The sequence below is a fragment of the Erinaceus europaeus genome, chromosome 3 (assembly GCF_950295315.1).
Source record: "Erinaceus europaeus chromosome 3, mEriEur2.1, whole genome shotgun sequence".
Taxonomy (NCBI): Eukaryota; Metazoa; Chordata; class Mammalia; order Eulipotyphla; family Erinaceidae; genus Erinaceus; species Erinaceus europaeus.
This window is the reverse complement of record NC_080164.1, coordinates 88,672,230-88,691,797: the sequence shown is the minus strand read 5'-3', so window position 1 is coordinate 88,691,797 and position 19,568 is coordinate 88,672,230. Positions and strand designations below refer to the sequence as shown.

The 19,568-nt window shown below is 41.1% G+C and overlaps 1 protein-coding gene across 3 annotated transcripts in view; it reads left to right on the top strand.

The window, feature by feature from the left end:
* ACYP2 (acylphosphatase 2) overlaps window positions 1–17,765 on the top strand; it is a 185,745-nt gene extending 167,980 nt beyond the window's left edge. For 2 of the 3 annotated variants that reach the window (XR_009548976.1, XM_007527950.3), the window contains one exon: window positions 17,338–17,765. Coding sequence is in view for 1 of the 3 variants with exons in the window: in XM_007527950.3 (XP_007528012.2) it covers window positions 17,338–17,452 (115 nt within the window). In the remaining 2 variants the exon portion in view is untranslated. Of the gene's footprint in view, window positions 1–7,172; window positions 7,741–17,337 lie in introns of those variants that run through there. The other variant, XR_009548977.1, reaches the window with a different exon arrangement.
* The last annotated feature ends 1,803 nt before the right edge of the window (window positions 17,766–19,568 follow it).

The following is a 19,568-nucleotide window of genomic DNA, read 5'->3' as shown; positions in this document are numbered from 1 at the left end:
GGAACATTCCCTACCATTGTTGATCCACATTGAGGGCCAGGTCCTATAGGGGCCCACAAAGAGGTCCATTATGTTGTTCCTGATATAGATGACCAGTGACAGTGGTGAGAGGGATCTGTTAGAGGTCTAGGCCCATCATGTCTGTGTGGGAATCCCAGGTTTTTCTCAAGTGGCAAAACAGGATGACCCAACCTCCTTTCAGAAAGTAGGGCAGTCCCTATCATTGCTGCTTTATGGTGAGGACAAGGTCCTGGGAAGGCCTGCAAAAGGGCCTTTATGATGATGTTTCTGATGGAGGTGACCAGTGAACATCACATTTTCTTAATCCAGTCCTCCTCTGATTATAATTTTTTTTCATTTTTTTTTGTGACAGTAATTGTACTTCCATAAAAGCATAGTTGTCCATATTAATTTTCAAGTGAGTGTTCTTAGATTATTCAGAGATATGTACTCTTTGAATTGCTGGGTCATATAGTAGTTTTATTTTTTAATTTGAGGGAACCCCTATGCTGTATTCCATAAAGATGATACCCATTTAAAATCTCATCAGTAAGCTAAAAAAATTTTTTTTCTCTCTACGTCTGTGTCATTTGTTTCTGGTCTTTGGCATTGGTCATTCTCAGGAGATGTGAGACAATACTTCAGTGGGGTTTTGATTTGCATTTTCCTAAGAATATGTGGTGATAAGCATCTTATGTGCATTTGGCCATCAGCTCTTCTGCCTAGTTGTCATTTGGGTTCCTTCGTTGTTTGCCAGTTATATTTACAAATCATATCAAGAGACAGTTCATTTTGCAAAAACTTATTTCACTATTGCAAGAGAACATTTCTAGCAGTTTCCCTAGATCCAGGGAAAGTACAATTAGTAAGAGTCTTTTTTTTTTTCTTGTCTTTTCTGGCCTAGAAAACAAGGATGGTCCAGAATATGTTCTATTATAATCCCTGTGGCCACAGACTTTGCTCAGGACAGGAGCAAAGTAGCTGCAGAGATGGCCATAGTCCCACTCACCCCCTTTGAGCGTTGCTCTGTTAAATGAAAAGCAATGGGTGCTGTGGAATGTCTCCAGAAGCAATTCACATCACCATTTTTTTTTTTTTTTTGGTCAGTGTTTTCTAGGAAAGAATCTGCTCTAGGTGAAAAGAACTCTAGCTTGGGGGCTGGCAAGAGAACTCACCTGTAAGGGTATTTGCCTTGTCAGTCAGCCTAGGTTCAAGTCCCCAAACACCACACAGAAATATTAACTACGAAAATAATAATAATAGAGTATTAACTACGGCACTGAGAGAAGCATTAGTTGCTGTCATGTCTGTTTCTACACATGCATCTGGAAAAGTTGGCTTGGAGTGGTGAAGCTGTGCATGTGTGAGGTCCTGGAAAAACACACACCCCACAGGCCCAGCTTGATGAAAGAGCAAGCTAATGTAAATTGGTCCTATTAGCACATTTCCGGGGTAGGAGACTTCTCATACAAATGGATGGAGTTGACAAATACAGCAGCAGATATAAATGAATATGGCATCCTCTGCTAGAAATTGATCCCCTATGAGTCTGGTTAGCATGCATTTTGTTCCCCTCAACTTGACCATTTCAGAGAAAGCTTTTAAAATCAATTTACTAGGCCACTGAAGATTGTTGGTGTCTCCAATGTAATGATGCCTCAGGAAGTGGCTAATCTGTTTCTTTCTTTGATACAAGTTAAACTGTAGCACGAGATAGGGTATAATTAGAAAAGACTGGTAAATATCAGTCCACCTCTGCATAACTGTCAGCTTTCTACACCTGATGTTAAGGAGTCCAGCTTCCTCCATAGCCAGACCTCGCCTTCTTCTGGCTTTAGTGTCATTCTCAGTAACTTCTGAGATGTCAGGTTTTTAATTCTAGTCAAATTCAAGCTTCTTACTCTGGTGCATTTGGATTCATATGTTTACTTTCTTTAAATTTCTTTATTGGGGGATTAATGGTTTATGGTCAACAGTAAAATACAATAGTTTGTACATGTATATGTCTACTTTGAATGGTCTTACTACCTAAGTCATCTAGAAAGCTCATCATAGTTACCTACTAACTAGCCTTCTGTTAAAAAAAAAAAAAAAAAATATATATATATATATAATACAAATCAGATTTTTATTGACTAGACACTGACCATTTTATTAATGGTGACAGAAATTAAGCAGATCTCAGGGAATCATTTTATGTATTAACCTCTTCCTTGAATTTTTTTTCTCTTCTTTCACTACATAAGCGACTTGGACATATCAATAATGTCCTTTAATTGTGAAGGAAAGTGATCAGGGTCCAACGCAAACCCGCAGGGCTAGTATTCTTGAGGGATAAGTTGGGGGAAGGGATCTGGTCACAATATCTCTTGGAAAAAGCACAAATGACTTCATTACCAGGTGTGTAAGATTTTCATTACTAGGAGGATGTGAGGTAGAAGCTGTGCAGAATAACTCATGTAACAGACTACACAAGGGCCATGGAGAGAATCCATGTGCTCCTAGATTCTAGGCCCACCTGGAGCCAGCTTCCCACGGGTCCACTGAGATTACTTGATTTTCAGGTGGGGCTACCTTTCTAAAGCTCCTCCCACAGTTTAAAGTTGAGTCCTTTGTGCTCTCAAAAACCCTTCCTACTACTTTCCCAGTGTTACCTTTCAATTCTTCCTCACTTGTAGGGGGAAATCTGTGAGACAACTAAACAAAGTGGCCATAGACAGATAGATAATCCTGGCTAATTGAGGTTCAAGGCTTCTTATCCCTAACACTTTCATTTAAGATTCATCATGCTGAGAACTAAACTTCTTTATGGAAATATAAGTTTTAAGTCATCAATAAGCACAAATTAATGTTATCAGGGTGATAACATACAGTTTTAGTCTGCAAAGTTTAAACAGAAACCTGTTAGAGATTTAGCCATGCCTTTCTTTTTTTAATTTAAAAAAGGAGACATTAACAAAAACATAGGATAAGAGGGGTACAACTCCACACAATTCCCACCACCAGATCTCCATATCCCAATCCCCTCCGCTGGTAGCTTCCCTATTCTTTATCCCTCTGGGAGTATGGACCCAAGGTCATTATGGGATGCAGAAGGTAGAAGGTCTGACTTCTGTAATTGCTTCCCCGCTGAACATTGGTGTTGGCTGGTCAATCCATACTCCCAGCCTGTCTCTCTCTATCCCTAGTAGGATGGGGTTCTGGGGAAGCGGAGCTCCAGGACATACTGGTGGGGTTGTCTGTCCAGGGAAGTCTGGTCATTAGCCATGCTTTTTATCACCACCTGCAAAAGCTCATTCATACTAGGAAGGCCGGCATTTTTCCCTCCCCTTCTATTTTGTTCTTCATTTTAGTAAAAGGAGGAAATAAGGTAGCATGTGTTTAATGAGTATGACAAGGAAAACACTTTGATAGAGAGTAAGTATTTGCAGTGACCACTCTGAGCTGAAACTAAGATTTGCAGAGAAAACTTCTCCACCCTCCCAGGGGAAAATGAAAATCTTAATTTTTTTTTTTTAACCCTGGGAAGTTGAAAAAATGAGCTACAACCCTTACTATAACATATCTTTTTTTTTTTAATTCTACTAATGGGGCTCAGTGCCAGCATTATGAATCCACCACTCCCTGTAGTCATTTTGCCATCAAGTTGAGTTTTTGTTACTGATTTTCCCAGCTACCAAACCCATCTTTTCCCAAGAGTTCTTGTGCCTTCAACTGCCTCTCCATCCTACCTCCGAACTCCTCTTTGGATCCATTGTATGCAAATTATTTTCACCAAGGATTGGGGACTGTTGGAGACACTTGGGAATTTGCTTTTAGCACCTGCAGGCTTCTGCCTGTCCTGGGGAGCTGATATTGTTTCAGTAGCAGCTGCAGCAGAAGCCCCCAGCACAGACCCTCAGTCAGCATCAAGCTAGCTCTAGCCCCACACTGTGGTTGCTTTGAGCCTTAGCTCTCAGTTCTGAAGTTCAAGGGCAGCTGTGCAGACAGCTGCTGCATTGAAGATCCATGTTTTTATGACCTCTGGACTTTCCTTGCCTCACTCTACTGGAAATGGTGTCTCACAGTCAATTATAAAACAAAACCTCAGAAATAATGGCCAACTTCACCTCCAGAAATCTCCATTGTAGTAGTCAAAGAAATAACAGTAAAAAGGGAGAGAGAAAAATGTCGTAGCTCTGTGTGTTTGCACCTCAGTCTGTTAACAACAAAATTTAAAATGATTCGTAAGGATATAAAGCACTAAGAGGAAGGCATATAAAAGGATAGAAGGAGGCAAGGACATTCATAAAGCAGAGCCGGGAAAACGACTTACTAAATAATCATTCTTAAATAATGACTTCTGCTCCAGCCAGGCCACAGTTTTGCTCTGGGCTGTCTCCTTTATCAATTCATGGTATCACCCTCAAAAGTCAGTTTGCTGCTGGGCTTTTTGGGTGGGGAGAGAGGTCAGGGTGTGAGGTAAAAAGAGAGGAGTTTGGCCAACTCTCTTCTCATTTTTGGCTCATATAAGAACCAATTTCAACATATTTGGCATTTAAAAAAATGTCCTAGATTGTGTCCTCACTGCAATCTTCAAATTTTGTTCTCCCTGAGACAAGTCATTTGTAAATATTGGAAGGCATCAATTCAGAATCCAGGCCAGCTGAGCTTGCCAAAACTAGAACCTTTATGCTGTTTGAAGCTGCTCTCTGTCTCTGCTCTCCTCCAGAATTTTTTATCTATTCCTGCTGCCTCTGTTTGTCTCTTCACTTCCTCCTCACTCTGAAAATCATCCTGATTTGGTTTCCACCCCCTCTCCCCCTCCTTGAAGTAGATCCTGCTAAAGTCCCCAGAGTACTTTATTTTTCCAACTCCAGTATCACTTTACTGAGGAAATGTTGATTCAACAGGATTGTTGTTGGCACAGGGTACATTTCCACATTCCCCTGAGACAGATAAATGAACGTTTCACCCTCAACCAAACCACTGTCTTATCCCACCACAGGGACTAAGTTTCTTAGTGCTCCTCCCTCCCTCCTCCTGGGTCCCAAAATCTCCTGCAACAGACCACACCTTTGTCTTTTGTTTCTTAGATCCCATCTAGGATCTTTTTCTCTTTCTGGTGCTTCTTGCTCAATAGGACGCCCTCTGACTCCACCCATGTCATAGCCAAGAAGAATGTGTAGTATTATACGTGTATATATACTACAAACTTCTGTAACCATTCATCTGTTATTGGACAGGACACCTGGGTTGTTTCCAAATGTTGGCTATTACAAATAGTGTACATAATTTTTTTTATAGCTCTTAATGTTCTTTCAGTAGATGCCTAGGAGAGGAGTTGCTGGATCAAAGGGTAGGCTTGTGGTTTTTTTTTTTTTTTAATATTTTCAGAAATCTCCAAACTTGTTCCACAGAGGCTGCACTGATTTGCACTCCTACCAGTAGTGTAGGAGGGTTCCCTTCTCTCCACAGCCTCACCTGCACTTACTGTTTCTGGTGTTTTTGATGGTTATTCTCATAGGGGTGAGGTGGTAAGTCATTGTTGTCCAGAGCATTACTCAGCTCTGGCTTATGGTGGTGTAGGGGATTGAACTTGGGACTTTGGAGTCTCAGCCATGAAAGTCTCCTTGTATAATAACCATTATGTTATCTAACCCCACCCTCAGAGCACTTTTTTTTTCTTTATTGGGGGATTGACACTTTACAGTCCACAGTAAAATACAGTAGTTTGCACATGCATAACATTTCCCGGTTTTCCACATAATACAACCCCCACTAGGTCCTCCTCTGTTGTCATGTTCCCAGACCTGAGCCCTCCCCACCAGCCCTTTTACTCTGGTGCTCCAGTCCAAGTTCTGCTTAGTGTTTTTCCCTTCTGACCTTGTTTTTCAACTTCTGCCTATGAGTGAGATCATCCTATATTCATTCTTCTATTTCTGACTTATCTCACTTAACATGATTTCTTCAAGCTCCATCCAAAATGTGGTGAAGATGAATTCACAATTTTTGACAGCTAAGTAGTATTCCATTATGTATAGACAACAGCTTGCTCTGCCACTCATCTGTTGTTGGACACCTAGGTTGCTTTCAGGTTTTGACTATTACAAATTTGCTGCTATAAACATAGGTGTACACAGATTTTTTTTTTTTGGATGGGTGTGTTTGGTTCCTTAGTATCTATCCCCAGGAGAGGAATTGCAGGGTCATAGGGAAGGTCCACTTCTAACCTTGAGGGTTCTCCAGACTGCTCTGCACAGGGATGGACCAATTTACATTCCCACCAGCAGAGCAGGAAGGTTCCTTTGTTGCTGCCATCTTTTCTGATATATGACATTCTCACAGGAGTGAAGGGGTATTTCGTTGTTGTCTTTATTTCTCAGAGCACTTTTTTTAAAACTCATGTTCTACTTGTGTCCAAGAAGTCTTTAGAATGCAACTGCTTGCTTCTGAAAGCACAGTCCTAGCACCACACTTGATGGTTCACTCTTTTTCAGCCATTCATTTTACTTTTTTTTTTCTTTTTTGATGGGGGGAGAGAGAGACACTTGCAGGACTTCTTCACAACTTGTGAAGCTTCCCCCTGCAGGTGGGGATCAGGGGCTTCCACACTGTAATGTGTGCACTTAACCAGACATACCACCACTGGGCCCCTCTACCTGTCCTGCATGGTCCTTAAGCTTGATGGTCTTTGGAATTCTGCTCTAGTGCTAAGAACTCCAGATCCAAGTCCACCGATGCACAGCTATCCACCACACAGACAAGTAAAGCCTGTATAATCTAATATCCCACCATTAGAAGCATATGGCATTCTTGTTTGTATCTGAATAGCAGTGGGAGGCAGCTCCATAGATTGGCTTGATTAACACCCTTTTCCAGGATCCTCCAAGCATCTCTCCTAGACGCCACCTCCCACTGCAGCTGAGAAGCTCCTTTGCCAAGACCAAAAGGGCTTTCTCATGGAATTACACTATGACTGTGACAGAGGTTCACAGAGCACACCAAGCATGTCCACCATAGCAAATACAGAGAACAATCATTTGGGAATAATTTGTTAAAAAATCTACCTACTGGGAAAGAGCTCACCTAGCAGACCACACACTTTATCATGTACTTGGACCCAGGCTCAAGCCCCCTACTCATGGAAGCAGCATGCAAAAGAGGGAGTTTCATGAGTGGTAATATAGGGGCTGGGTGGTGGTGCACAAGGACCCAGGTTTGAGCCACCAGTCCCCACCTGCAGGGGGAAAGCTTTGCAAGTGATAAAGCAGGACTGCAAGTGTCTCTCTTCCTATTTCCCCCCTTTCCTCTTGATTTCTGTCTCTATCCAATAAATAGTTTGTTGCTGTTGTTTTTTTTTTAAGTAGTATGGTGTTTTTTTTTTAAGTAGTATGGTTATTATCTCCCTTTGATTAACTTATGTATTTATTTTTGTGGTGCTAGAGGTCAGATCTCAGACACATGAAAGGTATGTGATCTCATGGTAGTCCATTCCATAGCTTTTTTTTTTTTTTTTAAGAAAGGGTACAGCAGACTGATCCCTGATGCACTGCTCTTCCATTCATGGAGGTCTACTTGTTTTCTTCTGTCTGTTTTGTTCTCATGTGGCACCAGGAATCAGACTATATCTTAACGTGTGCAAGTTTCACTCTACTGCCGAGCTGAGGTTTCTTGACTGCCAGGCCATAGTTTCATCTACACCAATAACTCATACAGGAAATTTAAAGGCCAGGCTGGAAAGAACCTAGATGAGCACAGGTATTGCAATAAGCATACTATCTCCTCTTGGACCATATTATCCCTACTTTAAAAGTGGTAGCACATATACACTATGTATCATGTGCAAGAATCTGGGTTCAAGCCTCCGGGTCCCCTCCTGCAGAGGGACAAAGCTTCATGAGCAGTGAAGCAGGGCTACCTTTATCTCTCTCCTACAGTCTCATCCTGTTTCTGTCAGAATTTATAAACATTAAATAGTTCATGTATATTAATTAACATAAAATATATAATATATCCCCTTCAGCAGGGGTTGTAGATTCATTGTGCATGCAGTGAGCCACAGTAACCCTGGTGGCAAAATAATAATTCAAGTGAGTAAGCTAACTAGGTTAATGATGGCTGGCCAAGATTCCTGGATAATCACTGACCACTAAGCATGAATGACTTATCTGGTCAAAATTATATCAAAAAAGCCTTTAAAATGCTTATATGGATGATAAGTCGATGGTGTCATTTGCCTCCATGTAACCAAATAAGGAAACTTAGTAAAATAGAAAAAAAAAAAGTTATGTGCTCTCCCTTCCATTATTAATGCTCATTTGAAAGCTTGGAAAGCTGCTCAATATCGTCCAGCATGCACCACGTTAGCTTTTAACTCATTAGCTGTCTGTCTTTACTGTCTTTCTTGCTGTGGTCTATGTTTTATACTGGCGCTTCTGAGATAGTGAGAGGATTATGCCAGCCCACTTTGGTCTCAGGAAATAGAACTGCTAATGCATTATGAATGCATCGGCCTGCCAGTGCTTTCACCTCACCTCTTTGTTTCAGAGAAGGATATTAGTCAAATGGAAGTGTCCTTTTCTTTCTTCCTTTTTATCACATCAAGAGCTTCCTGCGTTTTGTAGGAAACACTAACAAGACTTGAGTTGTAGAAAAAGGCAGTCCTGTATCAGCTTCTCCTGGTATTCTAGCCACTGTCACACCCTTGCTCAGTGGGAGGTGAAAAGGGCAGTTTCCATACTGAGCTCAGAGCTCTGGGGACTCACCAGAGGTGCTCACTATGTATCTGGAGAAGCCAAGCATGAAGCAGGGCTTCTGCACACCTCAGTGCTTCTCTGCTTCAGAGAAACACTTCACTTAAGCTCGAAGCTTTGATCTTCCATGCAACATTATGTTTGAAGAAAGGATTCCTTAAAGACTTAAGAAAGTTGTTTGTTTTTTCCTCTCAGATTATCACTGGGGCTTGGTGCCCATACTATGAATCCACTGCTCCTGGAGGCATTTTTTTTTCTTTCCATTTTATTTGGCAGAGAGAAATTGAGAGGGGAGGAGATAGAGGGGGAGAGACAAAGACATACACCTGCTTCTCAGCTTGTGAAGCGTTCCCACTGCAGTGGGGAGCTGGGGCCTCAAACCTAGATTCTTGTGCTTAGTACTGTGTGCACCACTTTTTTTTTTTAACTTGACTATCACAATAGGTCTAAGCACATACATTTCCCTTCAAATTCAACTTGACTGAGATAGTGGCAGCTATGTCACTGGGTTTTGCTGGACTTGACCTTCGTGGCACTGTGACAGACACCCTAAAAGCTAGGTAAAGGCAGGCACCAGGCCTATCTACATAGTGACTTTACAAACATCACCAAAAGGCAGTAAATGTAGGGGAACTATAAGTGGACCTATTCTCCACATCAGCCTGATTTTTTTCCAGAGGATGAATATAATCGTTATTTGTGTTACTTTATGGGGACTGCTAGAAGAAAAATGGTTTATTGCTTTCTGTAGTAAGAGAAACTAACTTTCAAAGAATGTTGAATAGAAGATTTTATTTTGTGTGAGATAAAAGTGAAGCTTCAGGAGAGGTGAAACAGTGCCACAGGTCTCCATCTCTTTCTCTCCCTCATACTTCTCTTCCTTCTTGATTTCTCTCTGTATCAAAAGTAAATAAATAAAAATATTTTAAAAAGAAAGTTGTAGAGAGCTGGAGGGGTAGTTCCCTGGGTAGAGTAGATTTTGCCATAGGCTTTGCAACAGTTTGGATTCCAATACCAAACAGGCATGCCATGGAACCAAAGCAGCTTTCATGTTGTGGTGCCTCGTTTTCTTTTTAAAAAACCAACTTTTGTGGTTCAGAGTGGTTCACAAGGCTGTAACATTAAAGGGTATTGCTTCATGTCACATCCGAAAAGACAAAGAAAAACTGGGGCAGCCTTGGAGGTAGCCCTGGGGGAGAGCACAGAACTTGTATGTACAAGACCTCAGTTCAGTATCTGTCATTGCCACTTCCAGAGTGGTCCTTTATCCTTCTCACATCTATGCATTAAGTACTTTAATCACTCTTTAAAAAGTGGGACCATTCAGTGGTACACCTGGCTAAGTGCTCACATTACAGTACAAAAGGACCCAGGTTTAAGCTTCCAGTGCCCACCTGCAAGCAGAAAGCTTCACAAGTGGTAAAGCAGGGCTGCAGGTGTCTCTCTGTCTCATTCCCTATCTCTACCCCCCTCCCCTAAAATAAATAAATCTTAGAAAGTTAAGTCAAGGGAGTTGGGCGGGTTAAGCGCATGTGGCGCAAAGCCCAAGGACCTGCGTAAGGATCCCGGTTCAAGACCCTGGCTCCCCACCTGCAGGGGAGTCGCTTCACAGATGGTGAAGCAGGTCTGCAGGTGTCTCTCTTTCTCTCCATCCTATCCAACAATGATGACATCAATAACAACAACAATAATAACTACAACAAGGGCAACAAAAGGGAATAAATAAATATTACAAAAAAAGTTAAGTCAAAGTGTTCCAAGGTTATGCTCAGGGTTCCTTTCTGGGTATGAACTCCATGGGACTTAGAAATACCCCTCTTCCTGGAAGCTGTAGGACTGAAGATAACAGGCAAATGTTGAGGACTCACTCAGCCTGTATATATTTAAATATTCACTAGCCCTCTTATCCTAAAGTCTTACTGATCATTATTGAGTCAATAAATACATCTTTAAAAAAGAGAAAGGAAAAAATTCACTAGCACTGTGCATCCTGCTAGAAGCTGGGGAGCCAGCCCTCAGGCCTGCCTTCTCAGAGTTTGTGATCTAATGTGAGTGTATGGTAAGTAAGAGCAAAAAGCAAATACAGCCTGTGCTAACTCCCAAGATGCACTGGACCAGTAGAGTGGGAGCCTCGAGCACGGGAGAACACTAAGTGCACTTTAGGAGACCACAGCTGTCCTCTGTGCTGACTCTAGTTGATGCCTAGCTCCATGTCGTTGTTCTGAATAAGCAGAGGACACACTGCAGAGCCTGAGGGGATCACTAGATGGAGCCTGCCTGAATAGGAGCAGAAGTACACAGCACAGTTAGTTTAATAAGTGAATGGGCACTTTGCCCTTTATGGAAAGAAAGTCTGATGAACAGTTAATATGTGATCTTGCTTGTATTACCATTTTACTATTATCACTTTTATAACTTTTTTTTTTTACATATTATCAGTTTTATAACTTTTTTAAAAAAAGGAATGAAATAGGCTATACAAAAATGAGCTTCATTTTCAAACCCTTTGTTAGGGTATTAAAAATAGTGTAGAGAGGGTACCAAGTGTTATTGCTACTGTACATAGAATTTGCCAACTTACTTTTTTTTTTCCAATTAGTAAACTAGAGCACCACTCTGGTACATGTGGCTTTAGGGAGCAAACTGAGCAGCCTTTGGCATGCAAGTCCTGCACTCTGCCAGCTGATCTATCTCCACCATCTGAAACTTGCAATTTTTGTTTTGTTTTTAAGGTATCAGTCAGTGATCATGTCTCTTTAAAATACCTGCAGGGGGCTTGGGAGACAGTATAATGGTTATGCAAAAGATTTTCAAGTTCAGGGCTCCAAAGTCCCAGGTTCAATCCTCATCACCACCACAAGTCAGAACTGAACACGGTGTTCTGGTGTCTCTCTATTTCTATATATAAATAACAAAGTATTTTATAAAAGAAAATGCCTGAAAACATGCACACACAAAGCAGAGTCCTATTTCAATAAGAAATATTAGGCTTTAGCATCTTCTGAGGACATGTAATTCATTCAGTCACCAGAGTTGTATGTTAAGCCTTCACTAGTCCCAACTGGAGGAACACTGTTCATGTCTGTCTCCCTTTCTGTATAGCTACTGTTAACAGTTTTCTGAAAGGCATATGAACAGCCAAAATGTAGCTAGATAACCTACAATAAAGAGCAATGTCAGTGATCCAGTCTGATAAAAATAGACTAGTAACATGAATTAACCACACAGACGGGTAGTATGCCTACAATTCCAAAGAAGAAAAACAACTACACTGCTCAAGAAGTTTTAGTAAGACATAGCAATACAATCTACAAGAGACCACTAGTCTCTGAACATCAAGATAATAAAGCACCTTGTTCAAAATAACAAGAAAAATAGGGTAACCTAGCTATAAACTCATTAAGGCATTATTCATGACCTGAATTAAAGCTATAACAAATTTTTTTGCCTTCAATGTTATCGCTGGGGCTCGGTCCCTGCACTGCAAACCCACTGCTCCTGGCGGCCATTTTTTTTCCCATTGTTTTTGCTGGAGTGGGAGAAGATAGACAACTGCAGAGCAGCTTCACCACTTGTCCAGTGACCCCCTGCAGGTGGGGAGCTGAGGGCTCAAAGGAGGATCCTTGAGCCTGAACCGGTCCTTGTGCTTCCTACTGCGTGCACTTAACCCAGTGTGCTACCGCCTGGTTCCAGCTATACAATTTTAATGAGAAACAGACTTGACAAAAGTGAAAAAATATATATTACTCATGATCATAAGAATTTTAGTTTTTGCCAAATTGTTTTAAGATCTAAGAGGAAATTGAGTAGAATTATGTTAAATTGAATATATTCGGCATTCAGAAATGGGAAGTGTCTTCTTAGGATATACTGAATAAAAGAATGTAGAACTGGTTTTAGGATTTAACCACAGATAGCAATGAAGAGAAGAATGTCTAGAAAAATTCTGGCATACAGACAGGTTCAGTGTATGACAGCTGTGTTGGGGGAAATCTCTAGTCATTCAAAATTAGGATATCTTTCATATTATGCATCCCAACCAGAAGAAAGATGTCAATATTAAAGATACTCATACTTTCAAAGATGCTACATTTTGAACAGATGCATTTACTTGTGCTCTGTTCAAGCCCCATTTAAGCATCAGTAAAAAGAAGTTAGAATAAAAGGGTTTAAGCATTCAGAAGAACAAGGGCTTTGGAAAAGTAAGCTATGACATTGGTAATTAGGAAGCAGATGAGGTATTTGTGATGCAGACATGAGGTATGAGCCTGTAGTAGGAAAAACATAGAAACAGCTGATTAAACCGTGGAAACCACGCCAGTGTTTAGGCCAATGACAGTGAGCAGAAAGGTGGGGTAAAAATAGACCTAATGCAGAATCTGTTTAATAAAGTAACTTGCTCCCATCCCCCTTTCAGATAAACCCTACTTACTAGGTAGGGTTTTAGAGGCACAATTTAAGAAAAACTGTACAGCACCGACAGCAGAGGGATGCAATGAAGTTCACTAAGTTTTGAGATCTTAAGCCTTCCCAGACTGGTCAGCTCCTCAAAGAATGGTTCTCACTGAGAACCTTTTGGTGTGGATACTAACCCCTGGGCCCCAGTGGTTCAGAGCATGTTTGCAGGAAAGGTGTCTAAGGGAACAGTTGCATTGATGGTGCCAGGTTCATGTCCATGGTCATCTAGTCTAACCTCAGAAGGTTGCTCCGCCACACTTTTGCCAAGGCAGCCTTTGTTAACTGTGGCAGCAATTATGAACACCATCTGACAGTTTCTTTAACTCCTCCACTTTCCCTCGTTTCCCTTACTCTTCTAAGGTCACCTTCCCTCTTACCGCAGAACACAGAGGCTATCTGATGTGACTGCCTCTTCTTGTCAAAAATATTTACCCACCAGTTTTCTCAATCCATTGTTATTTCCTTCCCAGAAAAGATTCACGGGCTTTCGTTTAAGCCCAGTGGTTCCACCTGTCTTGTCGCTTCAGGCAAAGCACACACCCTGCTCTGAACATTTCCTTTGAAAGTGCTATCGAACATTGTTACTATCACAAAGTTGGCTCAAAATACTCAGGTCAGAATTAACCTTTCCTTCTTCCTTTATATAAAATGATGTCGCCCATTACATCTTGTGTTATATAAGTGATTTTTCTCATTCTCCAAACTATTTGGTTGCAAGTTACTGAAGAGAAGTTTCTACAGTACCTAAACTATGCCTGGCACAATGTGCTACTTAAATAATGGCTTTGTTTGCTTTAATTGGGAAACAGTTGTCTCCAAAGATACAATTTCACACCTAACCTGCCACCGCTGCACAGCCACCATTCACTGTATGTCACAGTGCCCCAAACTTCAATTGCTCTGCCTTCTTCCCTGTTGGTATTCTTAGATCTGCTGACCTAGACCAAGAGTTTATTAAACATTTCCCTCTATTTTTCCCCTTGCTAGTTTCTTAAAACCCCACACATGAGTGAGATCATCCAGTTATTTGTCTTTCTTCTTCTGGAATCTTTCACTTAACATAATCCCTTCCCGCTCCACCCATGTTGTAACAAAAGACAGCCTCTCATCTTTTCCTCCAGCTGAGTAATATTCCATTGTTGCATGTACTGTCTCCCTCTGCTGCTGGGCACTTGGGCCGTTTCCATATCTTAGCTATTGTGTGGAGCACGGTGATGGGTGTGCACAGATCTCTGGGTGAGTGCTGTTGTGCTTAGCAGATAAACACCTAAGAGAGCCACTGCTGCATCTCATACAGTGTAGCTCTCTCTCAAATGAACTGATACTATTGGAATATCCGTGGTTCTTTGATTCTATGAGTGACAATATAGATATTCCATCCCACCCTATTCACATTAATTAAACAAGTTTGTGTGAGATCCTGTGACTTTTTTTTTTTTTTTTTTTTTTGCGGGGGGAGGTAGGAGCACTTACATTTGCCACCTACAGAGCTGAGGAGCAACACAGAGAGAGAGAGAGAGAGATAGGGACCTAGTGTTCCAAGTCACAGATGGCCAGAACCCCTCTAGGTATATAAAGTGATCATTCCATCAAGATAATATGCCTTTACATTGAGTCTCTAATATTCTACTCCTAGCAGTGACACAGATCCCTCCTGGGCTAGAGAAAGTTCTTGGTGTTGAACATGAGCTCCAAGGGTAGCTGTCTCTCACTGACACACAAGCATCAGCTCAGGTGGGCTGGTCATTGCAGCTCCTGTGACCACTAGTTCTTGGAACACTGATTCCTCTCTTCTCATTCTCTGCTGCGCCGTTCAAATGATTTTTCACTTCACCAGAATTTCCTGAAGGCTTCAGTGGCCTTCATGTGGCTAAAAAAAAAAAAAAGGCTGACTTTCAGTTCTTTACTTCATTTGTGCTGCCAACCGCAGTGACCATGTAGATTCCTCCCTCAGTGGCCTCTTTCTTCTCTGCTTCCTGAGCTCTATAAACATGGGGCATTTTTTTTTTCTGTGTTCATTTTTCAGTCCAATCTTACTTTCAATGCCAAATCTTATCTCTTTCAGTCATTCTCATAGTTTTAACGATCTAATTACTCAGATGTCTAAGGGGCCTCTCAGAATTCACATTCCAAAACTGAATTTCCTGTCTCCCTCCTATCCAAATCTGTCATCTCTCCATTTCAGTAATGCCATCCAAATAGTCTTTCAAGCTAAAAACTCTGGTGCCATCCAAATCTTTTGTTCATGCCTATATCCAGTCTGTCAGCAAATATATTGACTGTACCTTCAAAGTATACCCAGAGCCCTATCATTTGTGACCACCACTGCTCCCATGGACCAATCCTGTATTATTTATTTTTGCCTCCAGGGATATCAGTGGGGCTCAGTTCTGGCACTACGAATCCACTGTGCCTGGTGGCCATTTTTTCCATTTTATTGGATGGGACAGAAATTGAGAGGAGAAGGAGAGAGAAAGACAACTGAAGGTCTGTGAAGCGTCCCTGCTCAAACCCAGATCCTTTAGCAGTTCCTTGCACTTTGCACTGTGAGTGTACCTCTGCCTCCCCTCCACCCAATTCTTCATTTCTTCTGTGTTTCTTTATAACCTGGGTGTAGTCAAGATCTCCAATTTACAGGCTAACTGTGTATGTTAAAGCCAATAATATGTGAAGGACTGTCTAGCCCAGAGCAAGCAACGTGTGTTCAATAAATACCCAGTTTTAAACACATAAATTTAGCCTATGAAATATTCTGAACTCAAGATGAGATTGTTACCTATGCTTCTTCCAGCTGTAGACAGCACTAGCTGCCCAACCTGAAATAACTTTGAAGACATGAGGGAACACTAACACAGCAGCTGGGATGGCATTCATATTTTTTTAAGGGAGCTGTGGAGACAGCATAATGGTTAAGCAAAAGACACTCATGCCTGAAGTTCTGAGGTTTCAGGTTCAATCCCCTGCACCACCCTAAGCCAGAGCTGGACAGTGCTCTGTTATCTCCCTTGCGCATATAAAATATTTTGAACCTGTATTTCATTTTAATTTTTAAAAAAATTTTATATTTATTTATTTATTTATTTTTCCTTTTGTTGCCTTTGTTTTTCATTGTTGTTATTGATGTCATTGTTGGATAGAGAGAAAGGGGGGAGAGAAAGATAGACACCTGCAGACCTGCTTCACCGCCTGTGAAGCGACTCCCCTGCAGGTGGGGAGCCAGGAGGCTTGAACCGGGATCCTTCAGCTAGTTCTTGCGCTTTGTTCCACCTGCACTTAACCTGCTGCACTGCCACTTGACTCCCCTGTATTTCCTTTAAAGTTGGTCATAATAGAAAGGAATATTCTGGAAAATAATTTTGAACTGCCAACAAAATACAGCAGATCTGAATTATTTAGGAGGTTTCTCAGGTTAAGCTCTCAAATGTACAAATCAGACACATGATTGTCGTTTGTAAACTAAGAAACCATTGCACAGTAGGAGGGAAATGTCTGAAAAAGTGACTTTTTTCCAACAACCCAGTAACAACCATCCAGTGCAATATCTTTGTGTTAGATTTATTTTGATGTTGATGGAAAATCAAATCCCCCATTTTATTTCCCCATTTATACATTATTGAGTTAATAATGAAAACAATTTTTCATTTAAGTTTCTTCATAAGAATTTTTCTCGTGCATGCAGTGGCCACATAGTAATGACCTTAGGGAAATAGCCAAACATGTAATCAGCAGGGGTTGATTGATTAATGTATCAATAACTTTCCTTCCCCACATTATTTATAAAACTCTGGTATTGGGACCAGGTGGTGGCGCACCTGCTCGAGTTCCCATGTTACAATGTGCAAGGACCTGGGTTTGAGTCTCTGGTCCCCACCTGCGGGAAGGAAGCTTTGCATGTGGTATTGAGTGTTGCGGATGGCTCTCTCCCATCTTGATTTCTGGCTATCTCTATCCAATAAATAAATGAAGATAAAAAAGGCATGGAAAAAATAATAAAACTCTAGTATCCTCAGAATGAGGTATACAATGTGAAAAATGTATACATCATAAGCAAAAGTAGAGACGGTCAACTACTATAGAATCATCTTTAGCTAGTCCATATGTCCCTCCTATGCTAATTCATGTTTTTTTTTTTTTCGTCTTGTAGGAAGTCCTGGCTGAGCAAGGTTGGAAGCCCAAGTTCTCGAATCGACCGAGCGGCTTTTACTAATGAGAAAACAATCTCTAAACTTGATTACACTAATTTTAGTATTCGACACTAAGAGAAAGAAACACTGAGATGCATGTTCCACACAGAAACCACTCTGTCTCCTTTAATCCAAATGCTACAGAGTTCTGATTTGAAAACTACATTATGTAATCTACTACAAATGTCTGATCCAGGACATTTCACTCCAGTATTGTTTTAACCAGTGAAAATAGTATTTTAAAATATGATGTATAAAGTTAAAAATGTTATTATAGACTATTTAACTGATTATTTTAAGCTTGTATAATGGAATTGTTAATTCTAATAAATACACTATGTAGGTTATTTAATTAGATCTAAAATAAAGTTAACCATTTAGAAACTAAGCTTATTAAAGTTGAGTAACTTATTGAGTTCTTCTTCTAGCGTTTGCCCTTCTTCCGTAGCCAGTCAACAGCAAAGCTGTCAGGAGCTGCTTGTTGCTGGCTTTGAAAGTGACTGGGATCCATGTGGATTCAGTCAGCTAGGAAGGATCGTCAGTTTCCCCAATGAATGGGTACTCACGGGATGCACCACGAGAAGGTCAATCCAATGCAACCCACTTATTGAGTAACAAAAAGAATCAGTAGAGATATATAAATGTATGTGGTCAGTGAACAGTTAAACATCTAGTTTCTGGCTAAATGGGAACATGATTCAGTACTTAAATCAAAGCTGTTTTATATCAACTATTTTGTTCTGTATCATAATGTCAGCCGACACAAGCCCACCATTTCCATGCAGCAAGATTTGGATCAACAAGTACCTACAATCAATATCACATCAGAGAAGAAACTACAAGTCTGAATCAGACTATCCATCAACAAACTTGGCCCATCATTTGGACTTTTTCAGGTAAAGAAGTAAGAAATCGTAAAATTTCTTTATTTTTGTTGTTGTTCTTGTTGTACCACCACTGCAGGCCAGGTTTCTGCTTCACATAGAGACAGAAAGAGGGAAAGATACCAGAGCACTGGAACTTTCCCCCATGCAGTGAAAGCCGGACTTCAGCCTGATAGTAGTTACTTGACAAAGCAGGTGCTGTATCCAGGTGAGCTATTTTGCTCAACAGGAAGATTTGTTTCCCCCCACTTTATTGGGGGGTATTTATTTACAGTACAGTTGTTGACACAGAGATCCAACCTCTCATCTCTCTGTAATAAGTGTCTGCAAGACACTCTTCTTCCCCAACCAGGTGCCCAGAGCCCCTCCATCTCACCCCTTCCCCTCCTTCCCCAGAGTCCTTTGCTTTGGTACAGTACACCACACCCAGTCCCAGTTTCACACTATATTTTCTCACTGACCTTGCTTCTTAGGTCCCACCTATGCATGAGATCATTTGGTATTTATCCTTCTCTTCCTGGCTTATCTCACTCATCATGATGGAAAGTTGATTTCCGTGCCATATAATTATACTCTCAACAAAGGCCTTTAACTCACAATATTTGTAGATTTCAGGTATTATAGGTATATAACGACACACATCCAGTTTTTTTTTTTTGACAGTGGAATCCTTCATTAAAACAATCTACCATGACGCTGATTACATAAAGCAAATAAAAAGACACAACTAAGAAGCTTGGAATTCATGGAGTGATGTGTGGAATTCTGAAGAAATGGAGACAGTCTTTCCCCACAGTGACAGCCCTGGGTGAGAGCTACACCTGGCCAAGCAGCAGCTGTGATAGACCCAGAGAAGCTGGGTCTCAGGCCCTAGAAATAACTCCTGTCCCCAAAAGTGCTGCAAATCACCCTGAATATGGATAGTAGTCATGGTAACTAGAAATGTCTTTTCTGAATGTTCTCTCTGGATAAGAACCTTTACGTCACCCTTCTGAGCAAGGGTGTAAGGTACCAGGGGAGATGAAGATTTAACTTTTCTGCCACCCCTGAATTGGATTTTGCCATGTTCAAGCCCTGGGCTACCTACCTCATGGGGATCTCAGCAGATGGGGGAGTTTCATGAACAGTGAAGCAGTACTGTGGTGTGACTCCTCTGCTTCTTCCCTCCCCTCACCCCCATCTAGAGGAAAGCTAAAGAGAGAGAGAGAAAAAAAGACTACAAGCAGTGCAATCACTGAGTCCCAGTCACTGGTAGACACACACTCATACACATAAAAATAAAAGAAAAACAAGGAAAAGTTTGAACA